This window comes from Petromyzon marinus, chromosome 7 (genome assembly GCF_048934315.1).
Source record: "Petromyzon marinus isolate PM22_M1 ecotype Great Lakes invasive population chromosome 7, UKy_Petmar_22M1.pri1.0, whole genome shotgun sequence".
NCBI classification, from domain to species: domain Eukaryota; kingdom Metazoa; phylum Chordata; class Hyperoartia; order Petromyzontiformes; family Petromyzontidae; genus Petromyzon; species Petromyzon marinus.
Window position 1 is genome coordinate 12,168,728 of NC_133673.1, and position 16,278 is coordinate 12,185,005.

Sequence of the window (16,278 nt, forward strand, 5' to 3'; positions counted from 1 at the left end):
GCTACTTCATGTCCAATATCATACATGGTCACTGGAGGCCTCTAAGGAGTTGAGCTCTTTTGCAGGTGTGCCTGTCACGATTGAATCGGGAGGATGTTCGTCTGGTCCCCAAAGGCCACGGGAGACGAGGACGCTGACATTTCCTGACCTCCCTGTGCCCCTCTCCACCATGGAGCCTCTTGCCAAACGACTGTGAGCTGAATTCCTGTTATTCTTTTATTCCTCCCCAGGCACGGAGTCCTTTGGGCTGTTCTCCTGCGTCATTGATGGAGAGGAACGGGAGCAGACCCATCGTGCCGTCTTCAGGTGATGAAAATTAGACCGTGAATTTTAGGCTGCGTAATTAAATTGGTAGACTCAAATCATCATCTTCTTGATCAGCCGTGATAAATTCACTCCTGGATGAAAGCGTCCCCACATTATCACCATATCTCATGTTACTGTGACGTTAAAATCGACCTAGCACCTGCACACGAGCTGATGTCAACACATTCCTGCGGAGGGAGCTGATAGGAACGTTGGGTTGCTCGGTCAATGGCCAAGGTCAACGGCGGCGTGGTGTATTTCGCAAATATGCCCGACTGTGAGGGCGGGCACAAGGCGGCGTGGGTAGGTTAAAAGTTGAGTTTTATAAGGGCACCACGGGGTGACCAGCCCCTCCCCACCCAGCCCCACCCCTCCCCACCCCCCACCCAGCCCCACCCTCCGCACCCAGCCCCTCCCCACCCAGCCCCTCCCCACCCTCCCCACCCAGCCCCTCCCTCCCCACCTAGCCCCTCCTCACCCTCCCCTCTCCACCCAGCCCCACCCCTCCCATTTTTGGATGCACGACGGACGGACACAATAATACCCTGTAGGCTGGTGTAACCAGGAGGTTCCTACCAGTATAATCTCGTCGCTATAGTGGATGTCCTTGGAGGTTTTGCCTCCCTTGGCTGCTACTCCTTTGTTTTTCTCAACCGCCAACTATCATCCCTTCTAGCAACGTGCTCTGCACAAGCCAACTAACTTTTTCTCAACAGTAAAAATATTAGATTTAATTTGTGTACGTTCTCTCGTCTTTCCACACATGCCCTGCACTCAAAACAACTTTGGTAATTCTCAGAGCTGGAATTTAGTCACGTTAAATGACAAACTAAATGTAATGATTGTTTTTTTGTCAATCATTGATGAGACCATCAACCCACGGCACATGAGGACCCTGTTAAGTCACAGGCGGTTGAAACCTGTGATTAATGTATGTATGTTGAACTTCTTTCGCACCGTACATAGCCAACCGTGCTAATCGGAGGTGCAGGGGAAAACCATCAAAATAAACATGAAAAGCAGTTCTGAAATAATTGGGTTTTCAATCTAGATTTAAAAGTGCATAACTCTAGTGGCTTAACTAATATCGGAAGGAAGAGCCAGGTTGGAACTCTGGATCTTAGTCAGCTGGCTCGGGGGGCTCCCACTCCTGAGCCATCCCTCGGCCACCTCTGTCGAACACAACCGCTGACGGCGTGCGCACGCGGTGCCAGGTTTGTGCCGCGGCACCCGGACGAGGTGCCCATGGACGTGGACGACCCGCTGTACGTGGAGAGGCAGGCGGACGACTTCTGGTGCGAGGGATACAACATGCGCACGGGCGAGCACGGAGTCTTCCCCGCCTACTACGCGCACGCCGTGTCGCAGGACCCCGAGGACGTTTATGGTGACGCCCGTCAACATCCCCTGCTCTCTTTCTTGCTTGTTTACCTAGTATTATTATTATTATTTCACCTGTAACATTCTGTCTGGTTACTCACCCCCACCTCTTCCAAGGCAACTGGCCGGCTTAGAAGAGTAGGCCAAATGTACACTCTAGTGGGGATGTTTTAAGAGCTTCCTCTAGGGGGCCCTTCCGCCAACAGTAGCGTAAGTCAGCAATTTCAGGGCTGCGCCTTTACCTCTAAACTTATCTAGGGATGCTGCTGTGGGGTGTAATGACTAGCACACTGGACTTACACCCCAGAGGTCACTGGTTCAATCTCCCCGCGGTGGCCTTTAAAATGATTGACAGGTTTTTTTTAAATCCCCCCCCCCCCCCCGTGTCTGTCAACCGAGCAGTATAAAAAACAGTTTCACCACAGTTAGTGAGGTGGGGTAACGAGTGGGGGCTCCTGCCTCCAACGAGAAGTCGAGCCAGCATGAAGGAAGGAGTAGCCCAGAATAACCTCATCGTCAAGTGGAGGCCGTACCCGCCAATAGTGGCGTAATGAATTGCAGTCCTGCGCCTTTACCTCGATCATTCTCTACGCTGTATGCACATTTCCGTGAGAGTGCATAAGTGAAGATTCCCATGCAGTTTCTGTTTTATCACCAAAAAGGCAGGTGGGCATTAGACTGGGCAGCATGTTTTTGCAGGCCAAGAAATGCATGCAGCCCCCCCCAGGAGAACAGATCTCCCCCGCACCTCCGATAAGCACGGTTGGCTACGTACGGTGCAAAAGAAGTTCAACATACATACAGTCCAGCCGCGCCCACTGGTGCATTAAACACAATGCACTTGCGTCACATGCAGTTAAAACGAAGCAGAGCTCGCTACCTGCCTGTCTCTGCAAATCTCAACTTAGATACGGTGAATAATTTAGTTTTACAATATATATGGGGATTTTTTTTTCTCCTCATAACATTGAAGCGAAATTTATGCTTAAAAAACACTGAACAATGCTACGTGGACATTCAATCTATACTCGCGTCTCATTCACCGTTGACGAATGTTCATTTTAACGTCATGTTTGGTGGAAGCATGCCAATGTCTCCATTAAGAAAAGTGGGAACAACTGCCAACGCAGTATGTCGGTGTGCATCTGACGTTACCTTTTACTTCTGGCAGATGTAGATTTTAGGTTGTTTTATAAATTGTTGTAGGATCATGCTGGCTAGACTTCTCGTAGGAGGTACAGTGAGGGAAAAAAAGTATTTGATCCCCTGCTGATTTTGCACGTTTGCCCACTGACAAAGAAATGATCAGTCTATAATTTTAATGGTAGGTTTATTTGAACAGTGAGAGACAGAATAACAACAACAAATATCCAGAAAAACGCATGTCAAAAATGTTATATATTGATTTGCATTTCAATGAGGGAAATAAGTATTTGACCCCCTCTCAATCAGAAAGATTTCTGGCTCCCAGGTGTCTTTTATACAGGTAACGAGCTGAGATTAGGAGCACACTCTTAAAGGGAGTGCTCCTAATCTCAGGTTGTTACCTGTATAAAAGACACCTGTCCACAGAAGCAATCAATCATATTCCAAACTCTCCACCATGGCCAAGACCAAATAGCTCTCCAAGGATGTCAGGGACAAGATTGTAGACCTACACAAGGCTGGAATGGCCTACAAGACCATTGCCAAGCAGCTTGGTGAGAAGGTGACAACAGTTGGTGCGATTATTCGCAAATGGAAGAAACACAAAAGAACTGTCAATCTCCCTCGGCCTGGGGCTCCATGCAAGATCTCACCTCGTGGAGTTGCAATGATCATGAGAACGGTGAGGAATCAGCCCAGAACTACATGGGAGGATCTTGTCAATGATCTCAAGGCAGCTGGGACCATAGTCACCAAGAAAACAATTGGTAACACACTACGCCGTGAAGGACTGAAATCCTGCAGTGCCCGCAAGGTCCCCCTGCTCAAGAAAGCACATATACATGCCCGTCTGAAGTTTGCCAATGAACATCTGAATGATTCAGAGGACAACTGGGTGAAAGTGTTGTGGTCAGATGATCTGAATGATTCAGAGGACAACTGGGTGAAAGTGTTGTGGTCAGATGAGACCAAAATGGAGCTTTTTGGCATCAACTCAAATCGCCGTGTTTAGAGGAGGAAGAATACTGCCTATGACCCCAAAAACACCATCCCCACCGTCAAACATGGAGGTAGAAACATTATGCTTTGGGGGTGTTTTTTTCTGCTAAGGGGACAGGACAACTTCACCGCATCAAAGGGACGATGAACGGGGCCATGTACCGTCAAATCTTGGGTGAGAACCTCCTTCCCTCAGCCAGGGCATTGAAAATGGGTCGTGGATGGGTATTCCAGCATGACAATGACCCAAAACACATGGCCAAGGCAACAAAGGAGTGGTTCAAGAAGAAGCACATTAAGGTCCTGGAGTGGCCTACCCAGTCTCCAGACCTTAATCCCATAGAAAATCTGTGGAGGGAGCAGAAGGTTCGAGTTGCCAAACGTCAGCCTCGAAATCTTAATGACTTGGAGAAGATCTGCAAAGAGGAGTGGGACAAAATTCCTCCTGAGATGTGTGCAAACCTGGTGGCCAACTACAAGAAACGTCTGACCTCTGTGATTGCCAACAAGGGTTTTGCCACCAAGTACTAAGTCATGTTTTGCAGAGGGGTCAAATACTTATTTCCCTCATTAAAATGCAAATCAATTTATAACATTTTTGACATGCGTTTTTCTGGATTTTTTTGTTGTTATTCTGTCTCACTATTCAAATAAACCTACCATTAAAATTATAGACTGATAATTTCTTTGTCAGTGGGCAAACGTGCAAAATCAGCAGGGGATCAAATACTTTTTTTCCCTCACTGTAGGAACTCTTTACCCCACCGCACTAACTGTGGTGAAATTTGTTTTATACTGCTCGGTTGACAGACGCAGACGATTAAAAAATACGTGCCAGTTGTTGTAGGTGACCTTTTCAATGTATCGTCACAATTTAATGCATTGCTTTGTGAACAAATAACAATCGGAGTTTCTCCTGTGCGACTGAGGAATGCATGCTGCACAAACACACGTGCAGATTTCATTGAAGACTTCCCAAACGTCAGTCATGTGCAATGCTTAACCATTCCCCACCCAACTTACGTGCGAACACAGTCATTTGGCGAGTTTGTGCGCAATTTGTATTGTGGCAGGTTGTTGGGTTGCAGGGTTATTGACGCTCTGATTTCATCGACGCACGCGTGTCTGCATTTTTGCGAATGCAGGCAAGAGCCGGAACGACGACTGGGTGGAGCGTTTCGGGCTGCACTTCCTGGGCTCCGTGGAGGTCCCTTACCACAAGGGGAACAACGTACTGTGTGCTGCCATGCAGAAGGTGCGTTCTGGCCGCTGTCCGGCGGGTCATGCCCTCCCACGGCGAGTGCTTTTCACGGGATGTTGCATCACGATTCAATTCGAGACGTTACTTGGCACCTCAAGGTACGCTGCATGGGGGGAGCAGTGTCAACAAATGATGGTGATGACGACGACGGTGGTGGTGGTGGTGATGATGAGTCAAGATTCTGTAATGGTTTTGCTTCGTTCCCACGGTCTTGTTTGTCTTGTTTCTCTTTTTTCCGTCGCATTTGTACAGTGTTGTCTGCTGCAGTGCCCTACATTTATCACTTGCATATAATTTGCTTACAATTAATGCAAAGTATAATGCTTTTTTTTAAACAACTTGGATGGATATGCTGTGAGCTTAGGAATTGACGTTAATCGAAGCGTCGTTGCGTTGTTAATTGCAAACTGAATAGCGGCTCCATCGCTCGGTACCCATACAGCTGAGCTACGAGAGAGGCTTGCCGTTTCACAAAGACGGAGGTCACCACTTGGTTCACCAACGAAGCTGTTGAAACACATGATTAATTGTTCATCTTTAATGAGGGAGAAAAAATAGAGGACGTGTGAACAGTAGAAGCCTGCTCATCAACGATGTCAGAAGTGGCAAATAAGAGCGCACTATTAATGGCCAGACCATGACACATGTAAACAGTGTCACGCTTATTCATCATCGCCCAAAGAGCCGTAATTAGCCAATGGATTGCGATGCATCACGTCGGCACTTGCATTCGCTTAGTTAACGTCTTGGCACTCTTTCGCGTTCTACGGATAAAAACAAGGAAAGCGAAAAAAAAAAATCAAATGGCAGGCAGAATGATCTTGGGAGTGGCGAGGTGAGAACACCGACATGCACTCACGGCGAATGGCTGATCGCGCCGTTTTCCAACCGGTTGCCGCTGCCCTGTGCGGTGCTCCGCGTGTCCCCAGATTGCGCAGGCGCGGAGGGTGACGGTGCATCTCAAGCCGCCGTCCGTGTGCACGCTCGAGATCACGGCCCAGGGCATCCGCCTGGTGCTCAAAGCCGGCTCCTACCAGGTATGAACGCGGTGACGACGCCAGCGGCAACAGCAACGCTTCCTTTACTTTTTTGGTCTCTTAACCTGGGTTACCAATGACTGCGTCCACATCAGAGAATCACGTTATTTTTCCCCGCAATATTCAGCTGATTCTGGATTTGATTTACTTGTGCTGACCACTCTGTGTGGGGCCCGTAAAAGGGTGTGCCCTTCGTCTAAAAGCCTGCTTTAAGGAAATTTTAACACTAACCATAGGGCTCTGTCACGTGTTCATGTGACTATCCGGCAGCATAGTGTTGCCGGCTAACCGTGTTCATCGGGCAGTGCTCTCTCCACCAATAAAACCACACTCCCGCGCGCATATCGACACGACAATGCTCCAGCTCCACACAGCTCTCGCAGAAACTTCCTCCTCTGTGCTGCCTCGCAGGGGCACATTTTGACTCCCACTGCCGCAGCTTAAACACCACGCGTGAGGATGCACGCACGTCACAGACATGGATTGTCATGACACTGGCGAGCGTGGCTCGGCGTAGTAGCAAAAAGCCGCTGTCGCGTCTGATCAGGCATCAGAATCGGTGAATGTTTTTCAAGCGAAATCTTAAAATGCACCTTTTTCGAATGGCTTTTAATTAGGATGCACTTATTGTGTTTATTATGCTTTTTATTACAACTTAAATCTTTCGTGATTGCAGGAATTCACATTCTTTGGTTCTTTCGGTGAAGGCACGTAGATAGATAGTAAAAAATAAATTGAATAAAAATATCACGACGTTTCTATCTCAACACAAGCGGTCGTCATCAGGAAAAGGGGCTATCCTCTAAAGGCAAACTCTTTATAAAGGTTTGGAGATGGGCGTAGCCCAAGTGTATCAGCAGCACCAGCAGCATGGGTGGGGTAGCAATGCCAATGCAGCAACAATGCCAATGCAGCAGCAATGCCAATGCAGCAGCAATGCCAATGCAGCAGCAATACCAAATCAGCAGCAATGCCAATGCAGCAGCAATGCCAATGCAGCAACAATGCCAATGCAGCAGCAATGACAATGCAGCAGCAATGCCAATGCAGCAGCAATGCAGCAGCAATGCGAATGCAGCAAAGGGCCGCCAGGTAATCACTGCACCCCGCTCCACACACCACACTGCTGACGGTGGAGGTTTATTGACAAGAAAACACAAGTCAAGTCATGACCCAAAGTGGTTGATGACATCTTTCCAATTATTGCTGAGTCTATATCCTTCCTCTCGGTTGAAATTGTATCTGTGTCTGTATATATGGATTGCTTCACGAACGAATCTTTGTTGCTAGCCAGTAGGCTTGCAAAGTACCATCCATGTGTGGTGTGTGGAGCGGGGTGTAGTGATTTCCTGGCAGCCCTTTGCTGCATTGGCATTGCTGCTGCATTGGCATTGCTGCTGCATTGGCATTGCTGCTGCATTGGCATTGCTGCTGCATTGGCATTGCTGCTGCATTGCTGCTGCATTGACATTTCTGCCCCACCCATGCTGCTGGTGCTGCTGATACACTTGGGCTACGCCCATCTCCAAACCTTTATAAAGAGTTTGCCTTTAGAGGCTAGCCCCTTTTCCTGATGACGGCCGCTTGTGTTGCGATCGAAACGTCGTGATATTTTTATTCACTTTATTTTTGATATTCTTTATATCTATCTACGTAGTATGTTATGTCATTTTTAATGTATCCTCATTGTTATTTACATTGTATTAGTCGCTTTTATTTTGTCATGTAAAGCACTTTGTATTGCCTTCCTGCATGAATTGTGCTAAGTAAAGTTTGTTTTGATATTTTGTCCTCCATCAGGGAGGCAAATGCAGCCACTTCTTCAAGCTGAGGAATGTCTCATTTTGCGGTTACCACCCCAAGAAAAGCAAGTACGGAAAACTACATTCTTCAATGACAGATATTTATTGCCTTTCGAACATTTGTATATGCATATATATATCTCTGTGGCATCTCATATGTGTAGCTGAATGAAAGCATGCTCATGACTGGTTGCAGAGCAGAACTGCGGGATGGTGAAACACAAATTTGTAATTTAACTAAAACTGCAATGGTATTTATTCTTTTATTCAGTCAACTGGGCTTACTTACACCAGTGACGAGAATAAAAATGAGCCTCAGCTCACATACCACGACGATGTGGGAAAATGGATGGGAATGCAGGTTAACAACGCAGACAGGACAGAGAGAAGTGGAGGGAGGTGCTACTGCACACCGCCAGTTGTCTGCAACGAGCATGGCACTCGGTGACCACTCTTTGCAGGCCACGTTAAAGGTGTGCCCTCTATTCCCGAGTGTGGATGAGGAGGCCGATTGAAGTGACTTCAGCAGTAGTCTAGTGGCGTCATCCTTCAGGGCCTTTCTCTTGACACAGGGTTGGCGGCTTCATCGCCGAGAATTCGTCGGACTACGTACGAGTTTTAAAGAGAATCGGGAAGCCAGGCATTCGCTCATTGCCGGAGGAATGTACTTAGTTTCACAGCCACTGGTGCATGCCATTAAAAAGACCTCACCACATTTTCCAGTAATACTGCCTTCACAGTGGAAAGATATATATACTGACGTTTCTGATACTCGCCCTTTTTTTAATCGCAAGATAGAGAGATGGGCAGATTGATATATTTACGTTATAGTTGCAGATTGCACATTATACTTTGGGGCCCTGGAGAAAACTGACATTTCCACTCTATTTCCATTGACACAAGTGGTTTGTTATTAGTTGACATTAACAAATAAACGCAGAGAAATTCAAAACGTACACCAACTTAATCTGATTTAAATTAAAATAATCAGATATTCATCATGGAAAATAGCGAGTTATTTTTATAACGATGATTAATTATTCAATCGGATTAAGTTATTTTTGTTCATGCGTGTAATAAGCGCAGATTCCAATTTTACGATATTTCAGCCTTGAGCAGAAAGAGTGGTATTTCACAGGCAATTGTTGTGCCTCTTGGACTATGCTGATAAATAGCAGAGGTAGGAATGTTAATTCATTTCTGTAGACGTGTTTTGTGCTGGATTTGTGCAAAATAAATAGTACAAAGGAAATAAAGACATATGCTAAGCAACAACGCAGCACAGGCTTAAACGCACTCCTGTTCGTCCTTGCAGTCTCAAATTTATGCATGAGTGCACTGCCCGCAAACGCATAGCACATGGCAAAACAACAAATGAATGGCGAACCGGGGAATATTTGCAGAGTTTAATGGGCTTCGAAATGTCTATGAATACAAATGCTCAAACCGGGTTGCAAACAGTCCCGAGAGCCCAGCTTTACAATCTTCTCGTTACGCCTTTCATCCGTCTCCCCGTAACCATGCGACATCCCCGCCCGTGCAAGTGTGTGCACGCGCGCGCGCCGCTGTAGAGATTCTGCTTGTTCCGCAGCTATTTTGGATTCATCACTAAGCACCCGTCGGACCATCGCTTCGCCTGCCACGTCTTCGTGGCCGAGGACTCCACTCGACCGGTGGCGGAGAGCGTCGGGTGAGCTTGGCCCTCTCTCGTGCGTGAGCCCTCGTGACGTGTGCGAGGGCAAGGGGCGCCGACAAAACCGACGAGCCTGTCAAGGCTTTCGGCGTCTAGCTTGATGGTTGAACCATTTACCTTTAATGTTCAGCACTGAGTGCGAGGCAACGTGCCAGTCCAACTTGCCGGCCCCTCTGACTCGCAAGGCCGCAGCGGTCGTTACGGTGCGCGGCAAAGCCGGGGCATGAGGCGGCACCAGCATAACGACTGTGAGCATTGCAGGAAAGCCCATGGGAATAACTCGGGTCACCTCCCGTCTCATATTTTAGAGAATCCTATGGTGCTGCTGTTGAGTGTGAGGTGCTCACTGTGGTCAGTGTAAGAGGTGAAGGTGCGGCCGTGGAATTGCTCGCTCGTGCCACTTTTGGCAGAGGGCCCTTTTCGGTAGAGGGAGCTATGAAGGGCCTCTTCTGGAGGGAATTTTGGCCTACTGTTTCACACTGGTCAGATGTCGAGAGAAGAGGCAGGAGTACCCACACTTTATCTCATCAAATGTGACTGTGAGTTATTGTAAGCTTAGCTGAGTTACCCAGCCGATAATTGGAAATGTTTGCCGAAATACAGAACACGTTTGCTACCCAATGGATGTATTTGTAGAGTTGGTGTGTGCAGTGTATTTTTCTGGTCAGTTTAATACATGGCTGTGGGTTTTATGTGTGCGCACGACACGCCAAGACATATCACAGGCGCATTCCCCCATGCCACATAAAGTGTGAGCAAGTGCTGTGGCCTCATTAGCATTCAGCAGTCGTGGATGATTTCACACTCTGCAATGCACCAGCCAACTTCTGGTACTTTGTACTGGCTTTTTACATGACAAGGCTCTTGATCCGTATGTGATCCCTAAATACGCGCATCACATCGGCATGCACGGAATAAACAATATATGAATGACAAAAAAACAGCTCCTAACCAAGATTCACTCGGCTCTCACAGTCGGCAACAAAGGAGTTATTCGCAATGTGACGAGTTTCCTGATGGAGGTCTCATATTGCCTCTTGTCCGCAACAATTTCAGCGTTCTGCCTCGACGGTATAGATGTGCTCGTTCGTTCAGTTTTGCAATTTCACATGTCAGTGAATCTTTTAATCCATATTTTCATCCATACACGCGTGCGCGGAAATCTTCCATTGGGACCCTTCCGGGCCGATCTCATTACAGACAATTACATTTTGGCGATTTGACCGGAGCGTTGGTGATTATCGAGTACCATTATTTCTCGTCACTAAACGTGCCACGTCATAAATATCCTGGCCTCTCATTACTTTAAATGTCACTTTGCTTTATTTCACAGGAAAGCTTTCCAAGTGTTCTACAAGGAGTACCTGGAGTATGCCTGTCCCACAGAAGACATATATCTGGAGTGATGCCGCGCGGCATGTAACTGCCCCTGGAAGAGAATAAATAACAACGTCATCGTTTGTAGTCGTTATAACCACGCCCCCGTAAATGTTGTGTGCCGTCCGTGTTGTCTCTCCCCAGCTTAAGGTCGTGTGATGATTATTCCTGGCGTCCGTGCGCTTTACCTAACCGAACGCCGCGCCGGTTTACGAAGCGCGCGGCGAGTTCTCCTCGATGCGGCGTACGCTGCACCCACCCTCTGCACCCGAGGGCCGTGAGGCTTTTGCGTGCTTTGCCGACCAAAAATGTAGTGCGCGGGCGTACATCGTGCAGCGAGACGCCGCAAAAACTGTTTAACTCTTAACCAACCGGTGGCAACTCGTGTGATGTTTCAATTCATTTGCTGCTGCCGAGAATAAAATCTTACTTTCACGTAAAACTCTACATTTGCAGTGATGTAATGCATTATTCTAAACATTTTTTTTTATTGATGTATAGCCTTTCAGCTGAAAATTCCAGGTGTTTGCAGTAGAAGTCGGCCTGCTGAAGTCTCACTCCTAATGGAAAAATAAGGTGACCGTTTTACGTAAGTTTATCTAATTTAATTTTGAAGTCCAGTGCACCTGTAATCCAGGAGCCTCAAATGAAACAAGATACCATTAGAGTCTTTTACCTGAAAAACAATTGCTAACAGTGGATGTATCCAACGATTGGCAAATCCGCACCTGATGAGGACAGGGCAAGGACCATGTGCAAAGTTCAACAAGGTTCAACGATCTAGTCTACGTTCACAAATAGCAACAAAACGGTGTGGCCATACTCTGGGCAACTTAGAAGACGATGTGCCCATTTTTGTGTAAAAGTCACGTCTCAGACCTGAGGTCAGTTACAATTGTAGCTATGTCATTCGTAATGAATTTGAATCACAGTGTCATTAAATTGCAGATAACGGTGTTTCTGTTTTTGTGATTTCATAATTGACCCCGGGCTTTGTCGTGTGCTCGCTCGTCTTGATATGCAGGCATACGTAGCATGAGCGGTGGCCAGGGAAAGTCCTCCGTTAGTGCCTTGAGCAGAACGCTGGTCAGGACGTGGCGTAACAAGGCAGGCATGAGAATTTTGGAATTAAAGCAAGCATTAGATGGCCATTGCTGTATCGGGGTGTAACACTGGCGCAGGAGGACTGTGTGACGAGTCGTCAGAGAGAGTACTTGCTGGATATTGGCATGGAGCACAGTCCAGTGGAGACCGATGAAACTGGAATTTTCAGTGCCAGCTCTGTGTGTGTGTGGCAGACGATGCTCCAACCCAGCCTAACCTTGCATTGGAAGCTGCACACCCACTCCGACACAGTAGGGATACAACGACGTATCAATTCATCGATATAAAAATCGATTACTGAGCACACGGCACACGCGTCGAATTTATTATTTTGTATTCGAACACGTTGGCAATTGGTTTTGCGCTGCTCCTGTAACCCATGAGAGGGACTCCAACGCGATGTTAAAAATAGGAATTGATTCTGCAATCGATTCACACGAACAAATCGTGACAATTCATGGACTTGCGAGGGGAATAGGGGGCATAGCGTTGCAGGTCTAAAACAGTGTTTCTGCACAAAACGATTTCACCAGCTGATACTTGTGGAAAGCTGTTGTGAGGTGGGATTCCGATGCAAGATTAGCGGGCTACAAGAGGAACAGATCTTTGCTTACGGCTCTAATATGTTAAATAAGCCTTAATTTAAAAAAAAACATGCAGTAACCTTGTAACTTATGCCACATTATGCTGTTCTAAAAAAAAAGAAATAAATTTGCGTTAACGCGGAATGTGGTCGTACATCCGTGTAGTTACATTTACAGCAGCCACGCAATAAAAAAGAAAGTTGAAATGATGTAGATTTGACCGACTAGCGTTAGTGGTGTTCAATAATGATGTTTAGTGGGGGGGGGGGGAGTCGAATTGTAATAAAGGTGTTGCCAATAGGGTCGAGTGATTAGTACTGTGAGTCCCCCTTCAATCCTGTAATAATTATACAAATGTACAATTAAAACACTGGTACTGTAAATCTATACGTTATGCCATTTGTTTCTAACCGCGCGATATGTTTCCATGCAATATATTTTTATGCCGTGTATTTTTTTTCAATTATCTATTACAATCTGTAAGATAGGCACACACGTGCACAGCTGTGGGTGATGTTGCACACACTTATGAACCTGGCAACTTAAGTTTGATTCCCGGCCACGGCTAACATCACTGGTGAGTGATATTCGAATCAGTTTTGGGCACCTCCTCAACCCACTCGCAGTGACCAGTGTGGTGAAGTATGGTCAAACAACCCCCCAATACCAACACTGCGTCGGAAGCCTTCATCCCGCAGAGAATTGAGAAAGGAATGTACTGTATAATCACATACATTTACATCCACAGTATTATCACTTGCACATAATCAATGTTTGACTAATTGGTGGATTTAACCACTGCCGGATGAAGATTCAAGACCTTGGATCACTTCAAATATCACTTGGCACTGATGTTAGCCATGGCCGGGAATTATAGTTCACAGCGCAATGCGTTAATCGCTGCCCCACTACTCGGATGATTAATTCACATATATTAATTTCATCATCAAATAAATTAACGTTCAACCCTTGACGTCACACAGGCACGTTATCACGAGGTCCAATTAGCGAATATAATTTGGCTAATGTGAAACGCGTCCAACCTCACGCTCTGGAAATAACATGCGCACTACAACTTTATCGCAGCCACTTAATAAGCAGCTCACGTGAGCAATGCACTCGGATGTAAAGGTCAGCCTCTACAGTGAAGGTTACATGAGAACGGCGCGTGTACCTCTGCCGTTTACAGGAGCAAACTGATATTGTGTAACGTGCGGCATAATTCACTGCCAAGAGTTACTCCCAACATCCCAACATCCACGGTGGCGAGATGTTAACTGCCTCGTCTGGTATACAGGAGGTCGTGAATTCGATCCCAACCCTGACGCCTGCTGTATATATTTTTTATTGTAGTTTGCACGTCTCTTTCCCCGTGGTCGCGTGGATTTTTCTCCAGGTCCTCCGGTTTTTCCCTCCACATTTATAAACGTTCCTTTGGTGTATTTGGCTGTGAGAAATGTCCACGTGATAAACCACTTCGTTGAGCTATCATTTGTGGCCAGGTCGCTTCTGAAAAAATAGCTACATAGCTCAGTGGGCATTACTTGGTAAAATAAGAAAATAGTTTTTAATAGAAACCCAAAACAAAATGAACCAATGCCAGCAAAAATCCGCACACATAAATATAATAGTCAATAACATTACAAGTGTAAATCTTGACTTAAAGCTTTCGTGACTGCAGGAATACATATTCTAAGGAATATTACAAGTGTATTTTCTCGTCCAATTGTGCGGTTGGTCTCATTGCATGTGACTGTCTCAGTCACCAAGGACCTTCGCCTCATGTTGGAGAATAGCCCATGGAAGGAGACCTCGGGTGACTTGATCTGCGGTCTCTTCCATTGATCTCTTATCGACTCTAGGGGGCGCTGCGTTTTGCACGTGCTCAGCTATGCCGCATGGAAGTAAACATTTTTGTTGTGTTCTCAAAGGTGGAGGCGTTGCCGAATTGCAAAACAAAACAAATTGGAGGGATGTGTTGTTGTTAGTATTATAACTTCGGAACCCCACTTTAATCACGGGTGGCTGAAACCTGGATTCAAACCCAGCTCTGGTTGAGTGCTTCGACTCTTGAGCCATCTGGCTGCCTGCGTCTTTTGTTATTGTCCTTGGCTCAGCAACTGCGGATTGCAAGGTCATAGGAGATGCATTGGTGTGCTCTGGGCAGAGAGGAGATAACAAGGGGCCAAGAGGTTATTGTCTACCCTACGGCTTGTCAGATGGAGTTTTATTTCAAATGACGTCCAAGCTGCGTAGGGGCAGTCCATAAATGGCGTCACGCACCTAGGGGGCGGGTCAGACATTTGTGACGATGTGTGACAAGGGGGGGGGGGGTTGAGAAATGTGACGTCACATGAAAATGCGCAACTTTAAATATAGACAACACGTTCTACTTAATTAAATAGACTTTTTAATTAATGTTTTCTCCTACAATATAAGAGTGCAGCGCCACATTAAATACGCACTACAATGACAATAGTTTAAAGCGATTTGAAGCATGTTTTATATATTTTTTTGGGGGGGGGGCAGAGCTTTGTGACGTCATATTTGAGGAGGGATTTGACTTTTTGTGACGCCGTGTGACGAAGGGGGGGGGGTGTGAAAAGCGTCAAAAAGCGCGTGACGTAATTTATGGACGGCCCCATAGTGCACTCCCAGTGATGAATTCTGAGAAATTGTATGTCACAAAAAAGTCCCCATAAAACATGGTACGGTCCACGGCTAATTACAAGCACGGACCTGTCTCCATCAATAAATCAATTGGAACCGTATTTATCAGCTCATTGCCATAAGGAAAGGCCACTCCAGAGGTTGCGGGTGAAGGACTGGAATGGGAAAATAAGACTAAAAGCTGACCTCCCCACTCATGGATAAGTTCCTTCAAATCATTACTTCGACATGACTTTGTATGTTATCATTTGTAAACAGTGTGATTCCAGTGTCACATCATAATAAACTTCAATTTGGAACTCCGCAGCTGAGCATCGTCCCTTGTCAAATAGTCCTAGATGTCGTGGAACTTGTGCCATCACTACAGGAGCAGGCCTCTCTCGGAATGCCCATTGATGCCCTGGAAAGGGCGCGATATGAATCCTAAATAGAATAGGATAATCACGTCAATAAAATCAAAACTTTCATTCGGATGTGGAATTAACTAAAATATGCGACGATCAAGACGTATTGTGATGCTTTTTTTTTAATTTCACAACACTGGGGACAGATTGACACCATGAACTCACCACGGGTGTCCAAGTCCATGCTCATGCGTCCGCTCGGAGGCCAAGATCTCGGCAGCACTGGCTCAGTGCTCTGTTGCCCCTAGCCACCGAGGCCACTTCCAGGATTCAGAGTGTAACCTAATTGAACATTTTGCTTCTAAACCATTGCGGTACAATTTGTACCCTGCCACTCAGTGTTGGGAGGTCGCCACGGTGTATAAAGGTGCAAAATGTTTCATGCATTCTAATCTGCCATTTTGGACGTTTCATTGAGTGTTGTTTGACACTCGTGAAAGCGTTCCGACGCCTAACAAAGTCAATGGTAACCCTCTACATCTGTACCAGTGAATGCGTTTCCCATGAATTCGGTC

At 46.4% G+C, this 16,278-nt stretch overlaps 1 protein-coding gene across 1 annotated transcript in view; it reads left to right on the forward strand.

The window, feature by feature from the left end:
- The window catches only part of LOC116939990 (C-Jun-amino-terminal kinase-interacting protein 1-like), a 31,123-nt gene extending 15,460 nt beyond the window's left edge, over nucleotides 1–15,663 (forward strand). The window contains exons 7-13 of the mRNA XM_032949161.2: nucleotides 231–306; nucleotides 1,521–1,693; nucleotides 4,977–5,086; nucleotides 6,022–6,129; nucleotides 7,930–8,000; nucleotides 9,523–9,621; nucleotides 10,958–15,663. Coding sequence (XP_032805052.2) covers nucleotides 231–306; nucleotides 1,521–1,693; nucleotides 4,977–5,086; nucleotides 6,022–6,129; nucleotides 7,930–8,000; nucleotides 9,523–9,621; nucleotides 10,958–11,030 — 710 coding nt within the window. The 3' untranslated portion in view covers nucleotides 11,031–15,663. The remainder of the gene's footprint in view (nucleotides 1–230; nucleotides 307–1,520; nucleotides 1,694–4,976; nucleotides 5,087–6,021; nucleotides 6,130–7,929; nucleotides 8,001–9,522; nucleotides 9,622–10,957) is intronic.
- Nucleotides 15,664–16,278: the final 615 nt, after the last annotated feature.